The sequence below is a fragment of the Ptychodera flava genome, chromosome 12, assembly GCF_041260155.1.
Source record: "Ptychodera flava strain L36383 chromosome 12, AS_Pfla_20210202, whole genome shotgun sequence".
NCBI lineage: Eukaryota > Metazoa > Hemichordata > Enteropneusta > Ptychoderidae > Ptychodera > Ptychodera flava.
This window is the reverse complement of record NC_091939.1, coordinates 1,123,577-1,140,880: the sequence shown is the minus strand read 5'-3', so window position 1 is coordinate 1,140,880 and position 17,304 is coordinate 1,123,577. Positions and strand designations below refer to the sequence as shown.

The following is a 17,304-nucleotide window of genomic DNA, read 5'->3' as shown; positions in this document are numbered from 1 at the left end:
TTGTGACATTTCGAGTTTGCCAATGCAGATATAAAACATTGTCGCACCATGATGAGGTGTAGCTATGTTTTTGTTCAATTTGCAAGTTGAAATGTAGTTCAGGGACACCCCAAAACTGAAGATGTTTTGAATCGCACCTCAACTCTAACTATAAAAATCAAAACTGATATTTTGCGGTGAACATCACCAGACTAGAGATGATATGGGCATAAATATGAAAACCGATGAGAATATCATGCATATTTTTCAAGAAACCATCAATCATTAAACCTGTCTTTTTGAACTCCCGCAGTGTCACTTGGAACCATAGAATATTCAGTTCTCTATGATGGCATTAACAATGCACTGCATGTGACTATGCACAAAGCAAGAGGTTTAAAGGCGATGGATTCCAACGGACTCTCTGATCCCTATGTCAAGTTACATCTCCTACCAGGTGCTAGCAAGGTAAAATTCTTCTCTCTCTACTGTCACAATATTTTCTGTCTCTGATTTCATTTTCTTTTGAAAGTAAATGATCAATAATACTTCATTTTGATAAACATTGTCATCAAAATGTGACAGACTGTTTTATTGTAATTAACTTTAATGAAAGGAAGACCTTATATCTATGCACTCTGAAAAACATAGTTACATGTACCGGTATTATCAAATAAAAACTTTAAGGTTCCAAGACAAGAAATTTGACCTTTTTAATCTAACAATTCTCTAACAGTTAATAAGCTCAGAACCCCCGTAATGTATACATTTTCTGAAAGCCTAGATATACGGGATCATTTTGGTAACCACAGTGTCACCATTGTTTACATCACTATCACGTGACAAGGTAATTTGCATAACCTTTCAAAAATCGGTTTTCCCTACGTTTTGTCTCAATACTTCAAATTATCTGACTCAAACTTGCTGGAATGCAAGCTGTCACAATGCTCTTCCAAAGTGTGTCTCAGATTTTTTATATCTTGCTTAGTTTTTTTGGAGCACAATTTTAAAGAAATCAAGTACGGTTAAATTCACTGCTCTGGAAGTTTTTCTGGCATAGAAACTGTTTAAGAAGGTTTAAAAAAATTCTGAGACACACTTTTGAAGACCCTTAGGACAGCTTGCGCTCACACAAATTTCAGCCACATATCTCAAAGCACTGAAACAAAACATAGGGAAAACTGATTTTTGAAAGGTTATGCAAATTACCTGTCACGTGATAGCTATGTCAACAATGATGACACTATGGTACTCAAAATGTTCCCCTATATCAACGCTTTCTGAAAATATATAATTTACGGGGGCTTATTAAACTTATTAAACACTAGAGAATTGTTAGTTTAAAATGGTCAATTTCTTGTCTTGGAACCTTAATACGGTACACACTTACATGCTAAAGTCCTTCCAATGAAATTTTCTCATGATTGTGTTTTCCTTGTCGTGTATGTGGCAAACTGGACATATCGATGACAAAAATTTGGCTCACTTTCCAGTCAAAAGTCAAATTTTCTGTGTGCCTTTTTACAACATTTTGTCTTCCTTTTGCAGTTGTCACTTAAGCAGTTGAAATTCCCACAGGAGATAGTTACTCTGTGTGAAAACTTAAGAATAAAATGTGAATTACAGATTTTGAAACTCTAAAACAATTTGATACAATTCACTTCCACGTCAAAGAATGTTGTTCCAAAAATTCAAAATCCCCTGACTTTTTGTAGAAATTCTGTTTTATAATAGTGTCACTTATCCAAAAAAAATGTGTATTTACAGTAAATATTGTCAGCTGTCTCTAAACTACACTTTTTACAGTAATTTATTTTCAACTTGTCATCACATAATGCTTTTTTTCTGGTGTTTTCTTTGTTGAAATGGAAACAGTGAAACACTCAGAGTAAAATGATTGTATTAACATAATATAGCAATCCAAATGAGTGTCCAATGTGTATACTTCTAACAAGTCCGCACAAACCTTTCATTGTCTGTGTGTCATGTAGTCTAGCTGCAGAGCTTACAAAATTGTAGTGGCATCATCATTAAACTACCAGAATGTGAAAACAGACATTGTGACAGAAATACTGATGTGCATATTTCTTGTCTCGTCTTTTTCATTTGTCACTAGGCGAATAAACTGAGAACCAAGACGGTTCACAAGACATTGAATCCAGAATTCAATGAGACTCTGACGTACTATGGCATTACTGAGGATGATTTACAGAGGAAGACTCTGAGGTAGGTCTGACAGTTTTTGACAGGGACAACAATGCAACCAGGACACCCCCATTGTACAATGGAATACTCCATTGTTGCCCTGCCATGTTTTTATCTGTCCGTGTATACTTCTAGTCAGTTGAAAAAAGATCACCCACTAAATAGCTATGCCTTATTACTGTTTAATTATAATATATGCTTTCTTAGAGACGGCAATTTTTTAATACTAGATTTTAACCTTTCACCACCATGGTTTGTCCCAAATCCATTGTTTTCTATGGTAAAGTTGGACCTGTACACAGGGAACTGGGGGTGAAAGGGTTAAATGTTCCGTCACAAATTCCCATTTTACCAAAAAACTTAAAGAGATAAGATTGCAGCAAATGTAAGTAATATTTCACTGCTTTTAAAATTCATGACAATTTGAAATTATTTGCAACTAATGCAAAATAAGTAAATAGTAAATAAATGGTAAGATATTTGTTAGAGGTACTGTATGATATTTTCCATGCATCTTGCAACAAATATTATTGTTTTCTATGTTGTTTTCACTTCGGTACATGTAAGACACTCCCGTCTTTTCTTTTGACCTGAAAGAATAGTTCATCAGCACATTGGTGTCACAGTAACTTGAACTTGTCCTTAGAAAAACGAGAACAAGAAACCATTCTACAAAGAAAAGGATACTTAAACTGAGGAAATTGGGAATTAGGGTCCAGATTTGGATTCTCAAAAAAGGAAACTGAAATATTGATTTTTTTAGGCAACAATACTGGATTATTGATTTTTCAAGCAGTCGGTACTTTAGTTTTGAAAGTCCAAGTTCAATCAATATCTAGCGTTAAATGCACCACACAAGTGACTCTCAGCGTGAAACCAAAGTCAGGGCTTAAATAACAATGGGAATGCTAGAAAATGGGGAAAGATCACAAGAGATAAGACCAGATGACAAAAGAGAGGTTCCCCAGGAAAGGGACAATAGATGGAAGTCCTGTGGTTGAATGGGTGCGGAGGAAAAAAATCAATAGTGTAAGACAATGGAAGCATGTGTTCATTTCCTGCAATCTGTGTGGGTTTAGATTGTCCATGTGTTTAAATAGCTTTGTAAGGTGCATGTGTAAGACAGTTAGCTGGTGGCCACTCTGGTAGTCAGAACAACAGTGTAGCTTGGCAGGGACGGCAGCACTCTGGTAGTCAGAACAACAGTGCAGCTTGGCAGGGACGGCAGCACTCTGGTTTTCAGAACAGCAGTGTAGCTTGGCAGGGATGGCAGCACTCTGGTAGTCAGAACAGTAGTGTAGCTTGGCAGGGACGGCAGCACTCTGGTAGTCAGAATAGCAGTGTAGCTTGGCAGGGACAGCAGCACTCTGGTAGTCAGAACAGCAGTGTAGCTTGGCAGGGACAGCAGCACTCTGGTAGTCAGAACAGCAGTGTAGCTTGGCAGGGACGGCAGTGAAATAGAGTAAGTAACTAAACTGTGGTTTCTCTCATTCAATGTAAGAATTTCAGTCTAAGATGAAATTTTGGTTTTCATTCTTGTGTACTGCTGGCTCTACTTCTGTACTGTAGTTGCTTTACAGATCATAACAAGTGACCTTTTACACCCTGTGTTCATCTTGAACTACTCTACTTTACAGTCATTGCCATCAATTTGTCTTTCAAATTTGAACATGAAATGCAGTTGTTCTTTCGAATATCATAATTGTTTATGTGAATATATTACATCTATCAGTTTCAAATTCTTTGAGTGAAAACATCGATATCATTTACATGTACTTCGTTTTATTTCTAATGAACAGTAAAAAATTCACCATAACTCCTCACACTCCTGTTCTGTCATACATATTTTTGAACTATGGTTTGCTGAGTTTTGGAGAATTGATGTCCCTACGTAACTTCTGAAACATTTCACCTTCCAAGGATAATTTAGACAATTATATTTTGCAATATTTAGTTGTGAAACTTTGATGATATTTTTGCCAAAATGAAAGTATTGGTGTAATGTTGTTAACAATGGATTTGTTGAATTTCAACAACATTGAAATGCCAGCTTCTCCATTTCACTGTTAGGGGCTGTGGATAATTAAAACAAGCGCACGGTAAAGGTAACTTATGTATTTAGGGGAGAGGGGTTTTGGCTGTATTTCGATTACCATGCGCAAAAATCGCACTACAAGTTTTCCTATCACATAATCTTGCTACACATTTTTCTGTACTGCGAACATGTGAATCAGTGCATGAGTAAAATAACGTAACAATCATTTTGGATACACTGTTTCATTTCATTCCAATGGTTGCGTCATTGTTGAGTTGGCACTGAACAGAGATTGATTCTAGAGGGGATATGTGGGTGGTGCAGTCAGTAGCATATGCATGATTTCATTGCGATGTAATCACCAAATGAGGCTTGGTTGGATTTTTGCACTTCCAAATTTTCCTGTAGGGGAGGGGGAGGAGGGTTGAGGACAAACGCCTTTAGTTTTGTTTACCGTGCACATGTTTTAATTATCCATGGGCCCTTACATCCTCCATTGTTACATTTTCTATGCCTATAAAATCTTCCCATAACTCCAGCATCTGTAAGCACTTTAATCCAGCTACATGTCTGGCACATACAAAAATCTGAAATTAAAGTTCTTACCTTTCATTATCAAATTTCTGATGATTTTCTCATTTGGCTCAATATTAATATTTCCATGAGAGTGCTGACTTTCATCAAGGTAGATTAATGGCTGGCTTTTTCCTGAACTCTCTAATTTGGATCATTTCAGGACATAATATTGTAAATATGAGATGATTTACATGAAAGGCTATTGATTATATTGAAATTGCTACAATTTTGCATTGCCATTTATCCTCCAAGATAATTGCACTTGGATGAACAGCTGTTATAGGATATTGTCATTTGTGGTATGGTAATTTTCTCATAAACTACTGAATTTATTAAAGTCTGAAAAACATTCCATCACCTTGTGTCTCCCGTTCTAAAGTCTTCAGATATTTAAACTTAATCATACAATTTCGTAAAGCATTTATATTAAATTTGGGGAATGTTAACACCACTTCTACTTGAAGTTTTCAGTGAAAATAGAGAAAATTCCTGTTGTCTTTTAGACTGCACCCCTATATTCTATTCCTCTCAAAGAACTCCAATACTTGCGGCAGAAAACCAGTCGTACGTTGTTAGCTATGCTAATCTGAATTGTAGACCCTCTTTGTCAAAGGTCTACCGGTACATGCTAACATTCAGTAGTTGTTATCTGTTGTCCAAACGTCTGTTTAAATTGTCTTTTGTTGTCCATCCTGGCAGCATGTAAGAGACAAAATGCCAACCATGTGCGGTGTGGAACTCATTTACAATTTACAAATAGCTTGAGGAACAATGCATATTGATTTTTGTTTTTGTTTGCATCACTTTCTTTGTTCTGTGAAATCAGTGTCAGAGTAGACTTGTCAAGAATTATCCTAACACAATTTTTGATCTGTTTGAACTGAACTATTTCACTTCTTTGTAAAAATACTTCATAGTCATAGAATAGTCCCTTTTCTTTTGCCACAGACCTATGAATGGAATTCTTGTCGATAACTTCAGTATGACTTTTATGTTACTTTTTGCAGTCAATACTACTGTGTAGAAAACAGAAACATGGCTTATATTTTCAAATAAAATAATTTCAGAGTTTTGAAAAAATTATCTTTTGTGTAGTTAGTGCTCTTCTCAGCTTTTATACAAGTCTACCATATCAGATTACCTTTAAGAATTTAGAATTTAATGAAAGCTGATGATGAAAAGCCACACAAAGTCTAATCCAATCATCCATGATGACAGTGAACAAAGATACATTTTTGTTGCAATTACAACATGTTCTGGACTTGCTGAGGAATGTTCCATGTGACATAACAAGTCAGGTGACTTCAGTCAACCAATCAGTGGACATCTTTACATTACCCCGTGCACACTTTCTTTCAACAGACTCTCTGTTCTAGATGAGGACAAGTTTGGTCACAATGATTTCATCGGAGAACACAGATTACCTCTGAAGAAACTGACGCCTCATCAGACGAAGAATTTCAACGTTTATCTTGAAAAACCACTTCCTGTAAGTCTTCTAACTTTTTAAAGGTGTCAGGGTAGTACACGATGTTTGTCTGTTATTCAAAGTTTTCTCACTTTTACACGTGTCTACACAAAGATTCTTCACAAGCTTAAAACCCATGATATGTTGCTCCTGTGTAAATGGTGGTAACGTTACTTGTATTGTTAGTGCAAAGTCTAGTCATTCAGCCAGCTTAGTATTGTATTGCATTTCACTATTTGTCTAATAAAGCCTTCAGGAGTGTCACCCAATTTACTGTGTATTGTTTTCCACCAACTTCACAGATACCGGTATATCAAAAACTGTACATTTAGAAGAAATCACCCATATGTTCCATGACATTAATCACTCATGATCGCAAGAGAGTTTCTTGTCTTAGAGGTTTACCATAACTAACGAAGGCGTAACACATGCCTTGCTTTTTCAAATAATTAAAACTCAGTGACAAGGTTGTTGCCTTAGATATTGAACACTGAATGTTTAATCCATAAATGGTTGGTGGTTTACCTTTTACAGCTTGAAAGAGATGATGAATTGGCTTCAAATGAACGCGGCAAGATTCTGACGTACTTGAAGTATTTCAGCAGACAACAACAGCTGTTGGTTGGAATTGTAAGATGTGCTGGTTTGGCTGCCATGGATACCAATGGATATTCAGATCCGTATGTTAAAGTGTAAGTTACAGAATAATGGCTTGCTGCTTTTTAAAGAGAAAAAACATTTCACTCTTGTTAAGTTGATAAACTGATATCTTTTATCAGCAGTAATTTTCACCTTTCATTTTCCTAGAGGTAGCTCAAACACAATTTTCATGTTCATTTTCATGTCTGCCTCAGTAATAACATCTCATGATTTTATGTTATCACCTGGAATGCCACTTGGTTCTGCAATGACTGACTGTAGTTGCCAAATTTGTTCATTTTCTCATTTCTATCAGTGAGGGCACTAACATAGTCAGACCAAGTCCTGACTTTCTAGAAAAGCATTGAGGTATCACTCATTCCTGTACAAAATTTGTTTCATGATACGATCCACATTGGCTGACAAGTTGACATTCTGTTCTTATTTTACAAGTCAGAAGCATTAACTGTGAATATTCCTTTGCCAAAACACACTTGCTAATTTTATGTGAAGTTGTCACAATCTTAACGCTGGTACTCCCTTATTTTATTTCTCAATGTTTTATCATTGTAACAGAAACTTTTTCATATTAACTTCATTCATATTTTCTGTCTCTGTCATCAACGTTGCGTAGGTATCTGAAACCAGATCATGGAAAGAAGACAAAATTCAAAACTTCTGTGAAAAAGAAAACTCTAAACCCAGAATATCATGAAGTGAGTACAAATTTATTTGATCATCTAATATTGCTCTTATTTCATTTTTGACCATGTTGGCTCATACCGGTATGCAATTTGCCAGTCGTAATTTGATGACACAGTGATTGCAAGGCAGTAAGCGCTCAAAATTTTCTTCAATGAATCTTTCAACCATCCTTTCAAAAAAGAAATAATATTGAAATATTGAAATTCAAAATGGCTGCCATGCCTGAGTTTATGGTGAAAACTGTACCGGTATTTACTCCAAGAGGTTCAAAATTAGCTCCCAGTTGACCAGAAAAGAATGGTAAACATTTGAAGGTCTGAATGTCTTGGCGAATGTCTTTGAGTCACATTTTACCTTAGGGCCGAATTGGTGATTTATAACGTTTTACCAGCTAGCACATTTTCTTGCAAATGATAATTTCGAGAGTAAAGTAAAAGAGCAGGATAGAAAAAAATGTGCTCAGCCCGAGTTCAAACACATTTTAGACCAGGCAGTGTTCCTGACTGATAAGTCTAACTAGTGTGTGTATTGTTTTATATCAGGAATTCACCTATGATGTTAAGTCTGACTAGTGTGTGTTGTTTTATATCAGGAATTCACCTATGATGTAAAGTCTAACTAGTGTGTGTACTGTGTTCTATATCAGGAATTCACCTATGATGTTAAGTCTGACTAGTGTGTGTTGTTTTATATCAGGAATTCACTTATGATGTCAAGTTGAATGAATTAGCAAAGAAGACACTAGAAGTCACAGTATGGGACAAAGACATCGGCAAATCAAACGATTATATTGGTAAGTAGTTGAAAAAATCAACAAACCAAATCAATACAGTGGAAAGTAGAGATATCAGCGAAACAAATGATTGTATTTGAAAGTAGTTTGGACATTTGCCAATCAAATGATGTTATTGGTGAGTGGCTGAGACATTTTGAGAGCAATAATTATTTCAGAAAGTAGTTAAAAATCTCTGAAGTCAAATAAAACAGGATATCCTCAATACTTCAACTACAATGCACAGTGATGTGGTCAAAAGTTAAAAGTGCAACCAGTAGCATTACAATAATAATAGTTGCACCAGCTGCTAACTGACTACGCATGCACAGGTTCAATATGCTATTTGAGTAACCGGGAATGTCCCCAACTAAATTCATTAACATCACCAGTTTTTAGATTGCTTGTAAAGAAACCAATACAACACATGCAAAATATTATTTTTGAAGTTGCCATTAACAAAATGTGTCACTGCTACTTGGTAGTAACCATCATGGTAAAAAAATAGAAAAGGAGAGAAAGCTGAATGAGTACACACGTCAAGAATGCTGGATTTAATATTAGAGCGCCCTCTGTGTCAATAACTAGATGCAAATATTGCCAGATTTTTAGACTGAATGCTGGGTGTCAGTTTGTAATTGGAAGTTGCTATTGCAATGATAATAATGGCACAATACTTCCCTACTTAAACACAATGAGTTGTTATCATGGTAAAAATTGACAATTTATGTCCAATATTTTGACAGATTAAATAGAAAATCTATACCTGTTTGGGTCTGACAAAGCTTGTGTAAACTTTTCATCAGAGGATAAACTGGCCTGGGTGTTAGAATTAATTGTTTATAATGCTAGGGTCTTAATAATGTATATAGCAAGTAAAGATTAATGCTATTTAATTTTTTATTACTAATCATGAATCAATACTATTATTGACCATGTCAGCATCAACTGTGCATCTTCAGACTGAAATAAAATGTTTAATCATAACCTCTGGCATGACACCAAGGGCTGAGCCCTGAATGATATTAAGAATGACTATAAGGGGATGCAGGAGGACATTAGCACATTGTACATATATCACCCAATGCAAAGCACAGAAAGTGATACTCTGAGTGCTAAGTGTATTCTGTGCAGTATTTTTGTAATAACCTTATTATTTTATACCCGTTACCTATAGGCTAAGTAGTGACAATCTTCATGCAATTTCAACAGTTTTTCTTCCTATTTGTAGCAAATGAGGATCGCTGTAATGTTGCTCATTTAAATACAGCCAGCTGCTTGGTTTCAGTAGTTAGTTTTGTTTTTAAAAGAGCAGCAATGAGTTGCAGGTGGTAGCAACTCAAGACATTTATGTGTGGAGTTTAGCATTATTAATTATAGAGCCTACCATCTTAGTTACACATGACAATATTCAAAACCTATTGCGGTACTAATTTATGAAACACAACTGTCTAATTTTTGTAAGTCTTCAAAATGATCACAATCTGTAAGAAGGCAGTGAAGTGCAGAATTTGCTGATAATGGATGAAAAGTTATGATGTATGTTTTGTCATATTTCTAATTGCAGGTGGTGTGCAATTAGGTATCCAAGCCAAAGGTGACAGACTCAAGCATTGGTTTGAGACGTTAAAGAATCCAGACAAAAGATTTGAAAGATGGCATACTCTGTCAGATGAGATGTTTACTAGAGATGATTCATAACTTCCAAGTAACCATAGCAACCATTGAAGAAACCCATTACATCTATATGTATAGAAAAATATAAGTATATGAAACACTTTGTAAAAAAATGCCTTAAACTTGTTTATTTCTATGTGGTTTGTTGTCTGTATTCAAGCAACAGTCTTAAACATTGATAAGCCAAGACATTCCTGTTCTGTAAAAGTTGATCAAAATGAGCGTTTGTGAAAAAGCTGCACCACAAATGTGTACGCTACATTCAATGGCAATATGAAATGTATATAGATGTATTCACAGATTTATCAATTACAGGAAAAGGGAAGTCTTCGAGAGTTGCATGTGTGAGAGCCAGAGATTGTGTATGAAGATACTGATTGGAGTGTACAGATGTGTGATATGTCTGTGCCTGTGTGGGTATCAGTGGTAATAACCTTATGTTACATTGTTGATAGTGAGTGATATTAATACCGTAGATCTGACTGAACATATAGTTAGGAAATTCAAGTGTCAATAGTGACTTAATGTTTGTTTCATGAAACCCAAAGTATGATTTAGACCGATACTTAAACATGATAAGATAGGATATGATGTCAAAATAATTTAAAACAAATATTATCAATAATATAAAAAGAAATTAGCTTGGAGAATATCTCTATCACATATTTTGATTGAAAGCAATGCGTATTGTTAAAGGTGGAGCAATGGTAGCATGCGGCAAATTTATTCCATCAGACTTAAACCTATTACAGCCATACACTGAATACAGCTTTACTCTTAACAACCATACACCACATCCAAACACAGCCACACACTACAACCACACACTCACTACAGCCATACACTTATCACAGCCACACATTTACCACAGCCATACACTTATCACAGCCACACATTTACCACAGCCATACACTTATCACAGCCACACATTTACCACAGCCATACACTTATCACACCCACACATTTACCACAGCCATACACCTATCACAGCCACACATTTACCACAGCCATTATCACAGCCACACATTTACCACAGCCATACGCTTATCACAGCCACACATTTACCACAGCCATACACTTATCACACCCACACATTTACCACAGCCATACACCTATCACAGCCACACATTCACCTCAGCCATACATTTATCACAGCCACACATTTACCACAGCCATATCACTTACATGTATCACAACCACACATTTACCACAGCCATTCACTTATCACAACCTCACATTTACCACAGCCATTCACTTATCACTGCCACACTCTTACGACAGCCATACAGCCTCACAATTCAATGTACCATAGCCATACAGTTATCACAGTGGCACACTCACCACAGCACATCAATCACAAATTTCTTTTGTAAAGCAAGTCATCACATGGAAAGTGGGAGAACAAGTTTATCACAGTGGACAAAATTGTTGTCTTTAAGCTATTCTGGCTGTGGTTTTGATTGTTAAATATTATGGTTTACTTTCCCCCAAATGACTGACATGTCATTTTTTATTTGGATTATGTCCATGGAAAGATAGGGAATCAGTGTACATTCTACAGATGGAGACGCTAGTCACAATATTATACTTGAATTCCATGAATCAGCCATACACTGAGGCTATCAACACACAGCTTTTCAATTCTGTCAGTTACAGTTCATCATATTATCTCCTTTTTGTCATCGTGTCAAGTCAAATCAACAAGAGTTCTATTGGTCATGTTGAAATCAAGATACATAGCAGACTGTAATGTGAGACAGATAAACATGATAAAAACAGAGAATCAAGGTAAATTTCAAAATCATCACAATTTTTGTCACATCAGCTTAATCATCAAGATCATAGTTGTTAGAATCATCTTTAATTGTGAATATATTAGTGCATTGAGATAAGGATTTATAGGACCAATTATTGTTACACTTGACAGTAACCAGTAACTATATTATTCCCGTCAACACCAAAGAACATCAACATGAACCATAAGCTTGACAGTTCTATCATCATTGCGTCGTAGGAAGTTGTGAGTTTCAACTCGTACTGTACTTTCTGAACATTTTGATGGAAGGACCAGAGCTTGCGATAGGTGTGCAGTCAAGACTGTGGTGTAACAATTCTCTATCCTATCCTAATCAAATCATCATCTTTATCATCCCTTCCTCCTCATCATCATAATCATTGTCATCCTCATTGTTGTCATCATCATTTTTATCAGCATAGATATTTTAATCATCATTCTCAAAAATTGTTTTATTTAAAAAACAACTAACAGCCATTGTTTCCTGATTTGAATACACTGAGTTTAACAAATAGCACAACAAAAATGGACTCTACTCGTGTAAACTGATACAATATTGTGTAATTGTGTGGCATTTCATGAGTTTTGACCAAAGTCGTCTTGATAACTGTTTAAAAAATGTATTTCACGTGATATTACAGGAGAATTTTCAGCAAAATACTACAGCTGCCGCAGTCGTTATCTGTCATCAATTCTGTGATTGCTAGAATCTGACAATCTCTACTTAACATATGAAATGTTCTGTTGTCAGTTTGTTTCATTAAGAATGTTCCAAAACTAATCTCTGTGTTCATATATGCTGTTTCCTAACTTACAACCCAGAATTTCAACTGAAACCTAAACATTCCTTGCATAAATGATGCATCCTTTAGCTCACTAGGAATACAAATCATAATATAGTGTAAATAGTGATACTGAGTTTATAGAAATAGTTATGACTTGGATATTAATAATGCTGTAGATTTTGTAGAAAGTGATTTAGAAATACTCTGTACAGGAATGTTATTGATAAAATTTCACTGTAAATAGGAACACAATGATTTCATTAGTACCTTATCGTTATAATACTTTTATGTAGACTAGATCTGAATTCTTTATGGAAATGGCATTCAGTATGCCATATAGTGTTCTTTATTGACAAGGGACAACTCATAAATTTAAACCATGTCCTACGGCTGAGTGGTTCTAGCTAGCTGTGTAAGGGGCTACAGTGTGTGTGTGTTTAGATGTGTTGTTGGCTGTTTGTAGTTTGTGGGTGCAAAGCTGTTTAAAATTCTGGGCAAAATTCAGGGTTAGTGGTTTATCTATAAATGCAGATTGCAGAAGGAAGCTTTAGACAAGAGATTTGTAAATTTTTGTATGAGGGCACAACTAATTAATATTTTGGTGTCTTCTTGGTGTGATACTAGGGATTATGTGAATACTATTGATGATGTATCAATTAGTAAAACATCAGAGAACAATGGAAACCATTCTATAATCATGTCATTTAGTCAATCAAAATATTCTTTTTCCATTAAAATAACTGATAACCATCTTTCTCCAACATTGAAAGAATTATTGAGACAAGAAGTATTGATTGTGAAAATTCAGTGAGAGTTGCTCTGATAAATTACAAAGACAGTGATGAAGCTACTTTTAAATTATCAAAACCAAATCTTACATTTCATTTTACATGTATATCATTCACATTTATGTCTAGTTTCAATAGTTTGTTTGCTGCAATGGTTTGTAAGTAACCTAAAAGTCTACATTGATTATCTATGATGAAAATTGATTTGATTCTTTGTTCAGCAGTGAGTGGAGATGACACAGTCAGTCATTGAATGTACAACACATGGCTTTGTAAGGCTGGGATTTAGAACAAAGAAATCAATGATGAAAATTGATTTGATTCTTTGTTCAGCAGTGAGTGGAGATGACGCAGTCAGTAATTGAATGTACAACACATGGCTTTGTAAGGCTTGGATTTAGAACAAAGAAATCCATTGGAAAATCTCACTGCATTATTTCACACAGGTTATTTCTCTACACAATTTTACTTTGTACTTAGATGAAATAATACTTAACAAAACAAGGGCTGCTCCGCATAGTGTGTAGTTTGTAAGAATTTTCATTATCAGTTTTATTAGAGTATATTTTGATATTTATTTAATAGTCAAAAGCATGTAAAATGTTACTTTTTGTAGATTTCTAAGGTTTTGAGGAAGACAGCAAAAATTTATGGAACATGATTTTCTGTGAAGTTTACCTATTTTGTCAGTCAAATGTTGTTTAAGTGTTACTTAGCATCATCATGTTTCATAATTATGAATTTTGCATTATCACTTTCCCTTTTATTTATATCTTGTTCAGTCTTACAAAAGATTGGAAAAGGAATCTGCATATTTATTGCCTTCTATTTGAGATCAAGACACGGTTGATATGTTTGATTCAAATTCTGAAAGCTCAGACAGTGCAAAGGGTGTTAGTTTGGTGTGAATGGGAAATGTTAACTTTACATGTCACAGATATATTGAATGTTACATCATACTGAGAAACACGACTCACATAGGGACAACATTGTTGAAGGGCATTGCAGTGGTACAGTCTTACATGAAGGTCACAATTCTGATATAACGATATTGATTTGATGATACAAAGTATTTTACAGCAAAACTAATATATGTTTAGCAGTACAGTATGATCAAGCACATAAAATCCGCTGGAATATCTTAGCAAAAATTCAGTATTTTGGTTGGAAGATCAAGAAATATTGTGTAATCTATCTAGATTGAATAAAATTCCCAATTTTCAAATGCTAATACAAAAATCCTTCCATGCTATTTAGAAGGGGAGATGTTTTAACTGCTGTCAGAGAAAAGAAAAACCAATCTCAAGACTTGTCTACTTTGAATTCAGTCAGCTATCAATTTGTCCAGTCCTTCAACTTTCTGAAAATGAAAATGATTCTTCAGCAGTAAAAGAAATTTTAGTCATAAAAATGTCACAAACTGTCTTTATGATTGAATGAAGCCTGGACATAATACTAGACAGTGTTCCTACCAAGCTAAAGTTACATACCATTGACAGAAAAATTAACATGCAGTGAACTGGTGTAACAAGAATGATGTAAAGGAATTTCCTAAGACTTGTAGATTGACTGAAAGAGCTGAGAAATTTTATCGGTTTGAGGACACACCAGTATGAGGGTTTCCAGGTTTTTCACTGTCATTCTGCCCAGTGTAGCACTCCCCGGCAATTCATCTTTAATATTTGACTACTCTGATAATGAAAAGTGAAAAGACTGCTTTCCACTAAATTAAATTTGTCATTTCTTCACTGTCCAATACGTTTGCGTTTCCAAAGTTTTTAAATACAAACCTAACTAAAGTCTATTATTTACGTAAAAAATCAAAACAATTATTTCCAAAAATCAAAATGTCTGATTGCAGGTTCACTGAAAAGAAAGACATGACATTGTAATGAGATTACTGGGTTTTAAATATAGAATTAAGATGTCTTTCTCTCTTCAGGTCCAGGTGCACTCATAGTGCACGTTTAGTTGTATTTCATATATTTGAAGACAGACAGACATCTTAATTCTATATTTAAAATCCATCAAATATTCTTGATGAGTTTGAATATAGAATTAAGATGTCTTTCTCTCTTCAAATATAAATTATGTTAAAGCTTTGTCCTCTGTGATCAGTGGATATCATTGCCCTCAACCAATTTGCAATTATGACAGACCTGTTGCATGGATGTCACTTCTAGTGTTACCTTGCAAGCAACATCAGTATCAGTGAGAATATCAGATATTATCAGAGTACCGGTATTAGAACATCAGGTATTTCATTGGTTGAGAAATACTAAGTAGTAGAGTGACATCAAGTATGGATGAATAATTCCTTTGTGAAACATTTCTCAGTGCAGATTGTTTATTTTTAAGACACATTACTAGTTGAACAATTCCATCAAAAATGTCACATGACGTAAATATATTAGTTTCAAATATGAAAACACTCGCCTGATGACATTTTTTTCACAGACTGTATAAGTACCATCCACTGTAGTATACTGTAAGATCAAGGAAATGTAAGATATTGTTATTGCAATATCAAGCATAACGTAGGTCTTTGTGCTTGCTTATGTGCAGGTTTGCCCAAATATTGGCCCAGTCATGAAATTAATTATAAATTTTCTCCAAAGCTATGAAGGAAATTGTTACACAGTAAAAATATATATCATAGAAAAAATGTAGTACTTATGTTAAAAAAAGAAAACAAAAAACTATTGTATGTATTTTGAAGTTGATGTATTTTTGAAATTTTAAGAGTGATTTGAAATATATTGTGGTGAGTTTATGTATATTGGTTGTATCTTCAATATAACACTCCTGACTGCTGAGAAAAAAATAAAAACTTAAAAACTTAAACTGAGTATTGTAAGCTTTGTGAGCTTTGGCTCCTCCCCTCTTGAAAGACAGTGAATGTTGAAAGATTTTTCTAAGATCCCTTCACTCTGTGGTTTAACTTAAACTATAACTACCCTGGCAATGAGCCAACCATGAGATTTTCATCAATTTTTGACATGGATAAATGATAGATAGCAACTGCTTAATGGATTGTACTGTTCAAAACTGAATGGTATATACATTGCCATTATACAATAACAGTATGTTGGAATTCTGGCATGAATCTTTACAAAAGGGATTTTCTCACACATCGATCAGTCACATTGCTGTATTTGTGCCATCAATACTGAAATGATATGATTTGTAAGAAATGAAGGATGTCATTATTTACCATATATCCCATAATTGTCACTTACCACTAGATCTTATCCCATAATGCCCTGTCACCAACAAATTTAGACTTGGTTATAACTTCAGACTGCTGTATTTGTATCATTAATACATAAAGGATATAATAAATGACAGGATATCACCATTCATATCCCATAATGCCCTGTCACCAGCAAATTTAGACGTTCAAAGTTCCTTAAATGACAAAATATCATGGTTTATATCCCATAATGCCCTGTCACAGCCAAATTTAAACTTAGGGACTGGTCAGTTTCTTCGGCCTGGGGGGAGGGGCGGTGGATTCATGGGGGTCACCCTGTTTTTGACTTTGGTGATAGGGGGGTCACCATGTTTTTGAAATGCCAAATAGGGGGGTCAGTGTGTTTTTGAATTTCGACATGGCTCATACTTGCATAAAATGCATTGTGCCAGCCACAAATTTCATCATTCAGTTGCATTTTTTAGCGCGCCCTTCAGCTGCATGACTTTCATATATCAGATATATATATATATATATATATATATATATATATATATATATATATATATATATATATATATATATATATATCAGAGATATCTGGATGTTTAATATTTTTCAGCGCGCCCTTTGGGTGCAGCAAATTAATATATCAGAGCTGTATGTCAGAAATATCTTGATGTCTGT

At 34.8% G+C, this 17,304-nt stretch overlaps 1 protein-coding gene across 9 annotated transcripts in view; it reads left to right on the top strand.

The window, feature by feature from the left end:
* The window catches only part of LOC139144666 (double C2-like domain-containing protein beta), a 90,563-nt gene extending 74,295 nt beyond the window's left edge, over window positions 1-16,268 (top strand). For all 9 annotated transcript variants that reach the window (XM_070715390.1, XM_070715387.1, XM_070715386.1 and 6 more), the window contains 7 exons: window positions 293-447; window positions 2,096-2,205; window positions 6,158-6,284; window positions 6,798-6,955; window positions 7,537-7,618; window positions 8,304-8,400; window positions 9,947-16,268. In XM_070715390.1, the coding sequence (XP_070571491.1) occupies window positions 293-447; window positions 2,096-2,205; window positions 6,158-6,284; window positions 6,798-6,955; window positions 7,537-7,618; window positions 8,304-8,400; window positions 9,947-10,080 (863 nt within the window). In that variant the 3' untranslated portion in view covers window positions 10,081-16,268. The remainder of the gene's footprint in view (window positions 1-292; window positions 448-2,095; window positions 2,206-6,157; window positions 6,285-6,797; window positions 6,956-7,536; window positions 7,619-8,303; window positions 8,401-9,946) is intronic.
* The last annotated feature ends 1,036 nt before the right edge of the window (window positions 16,269-17,304 follow it).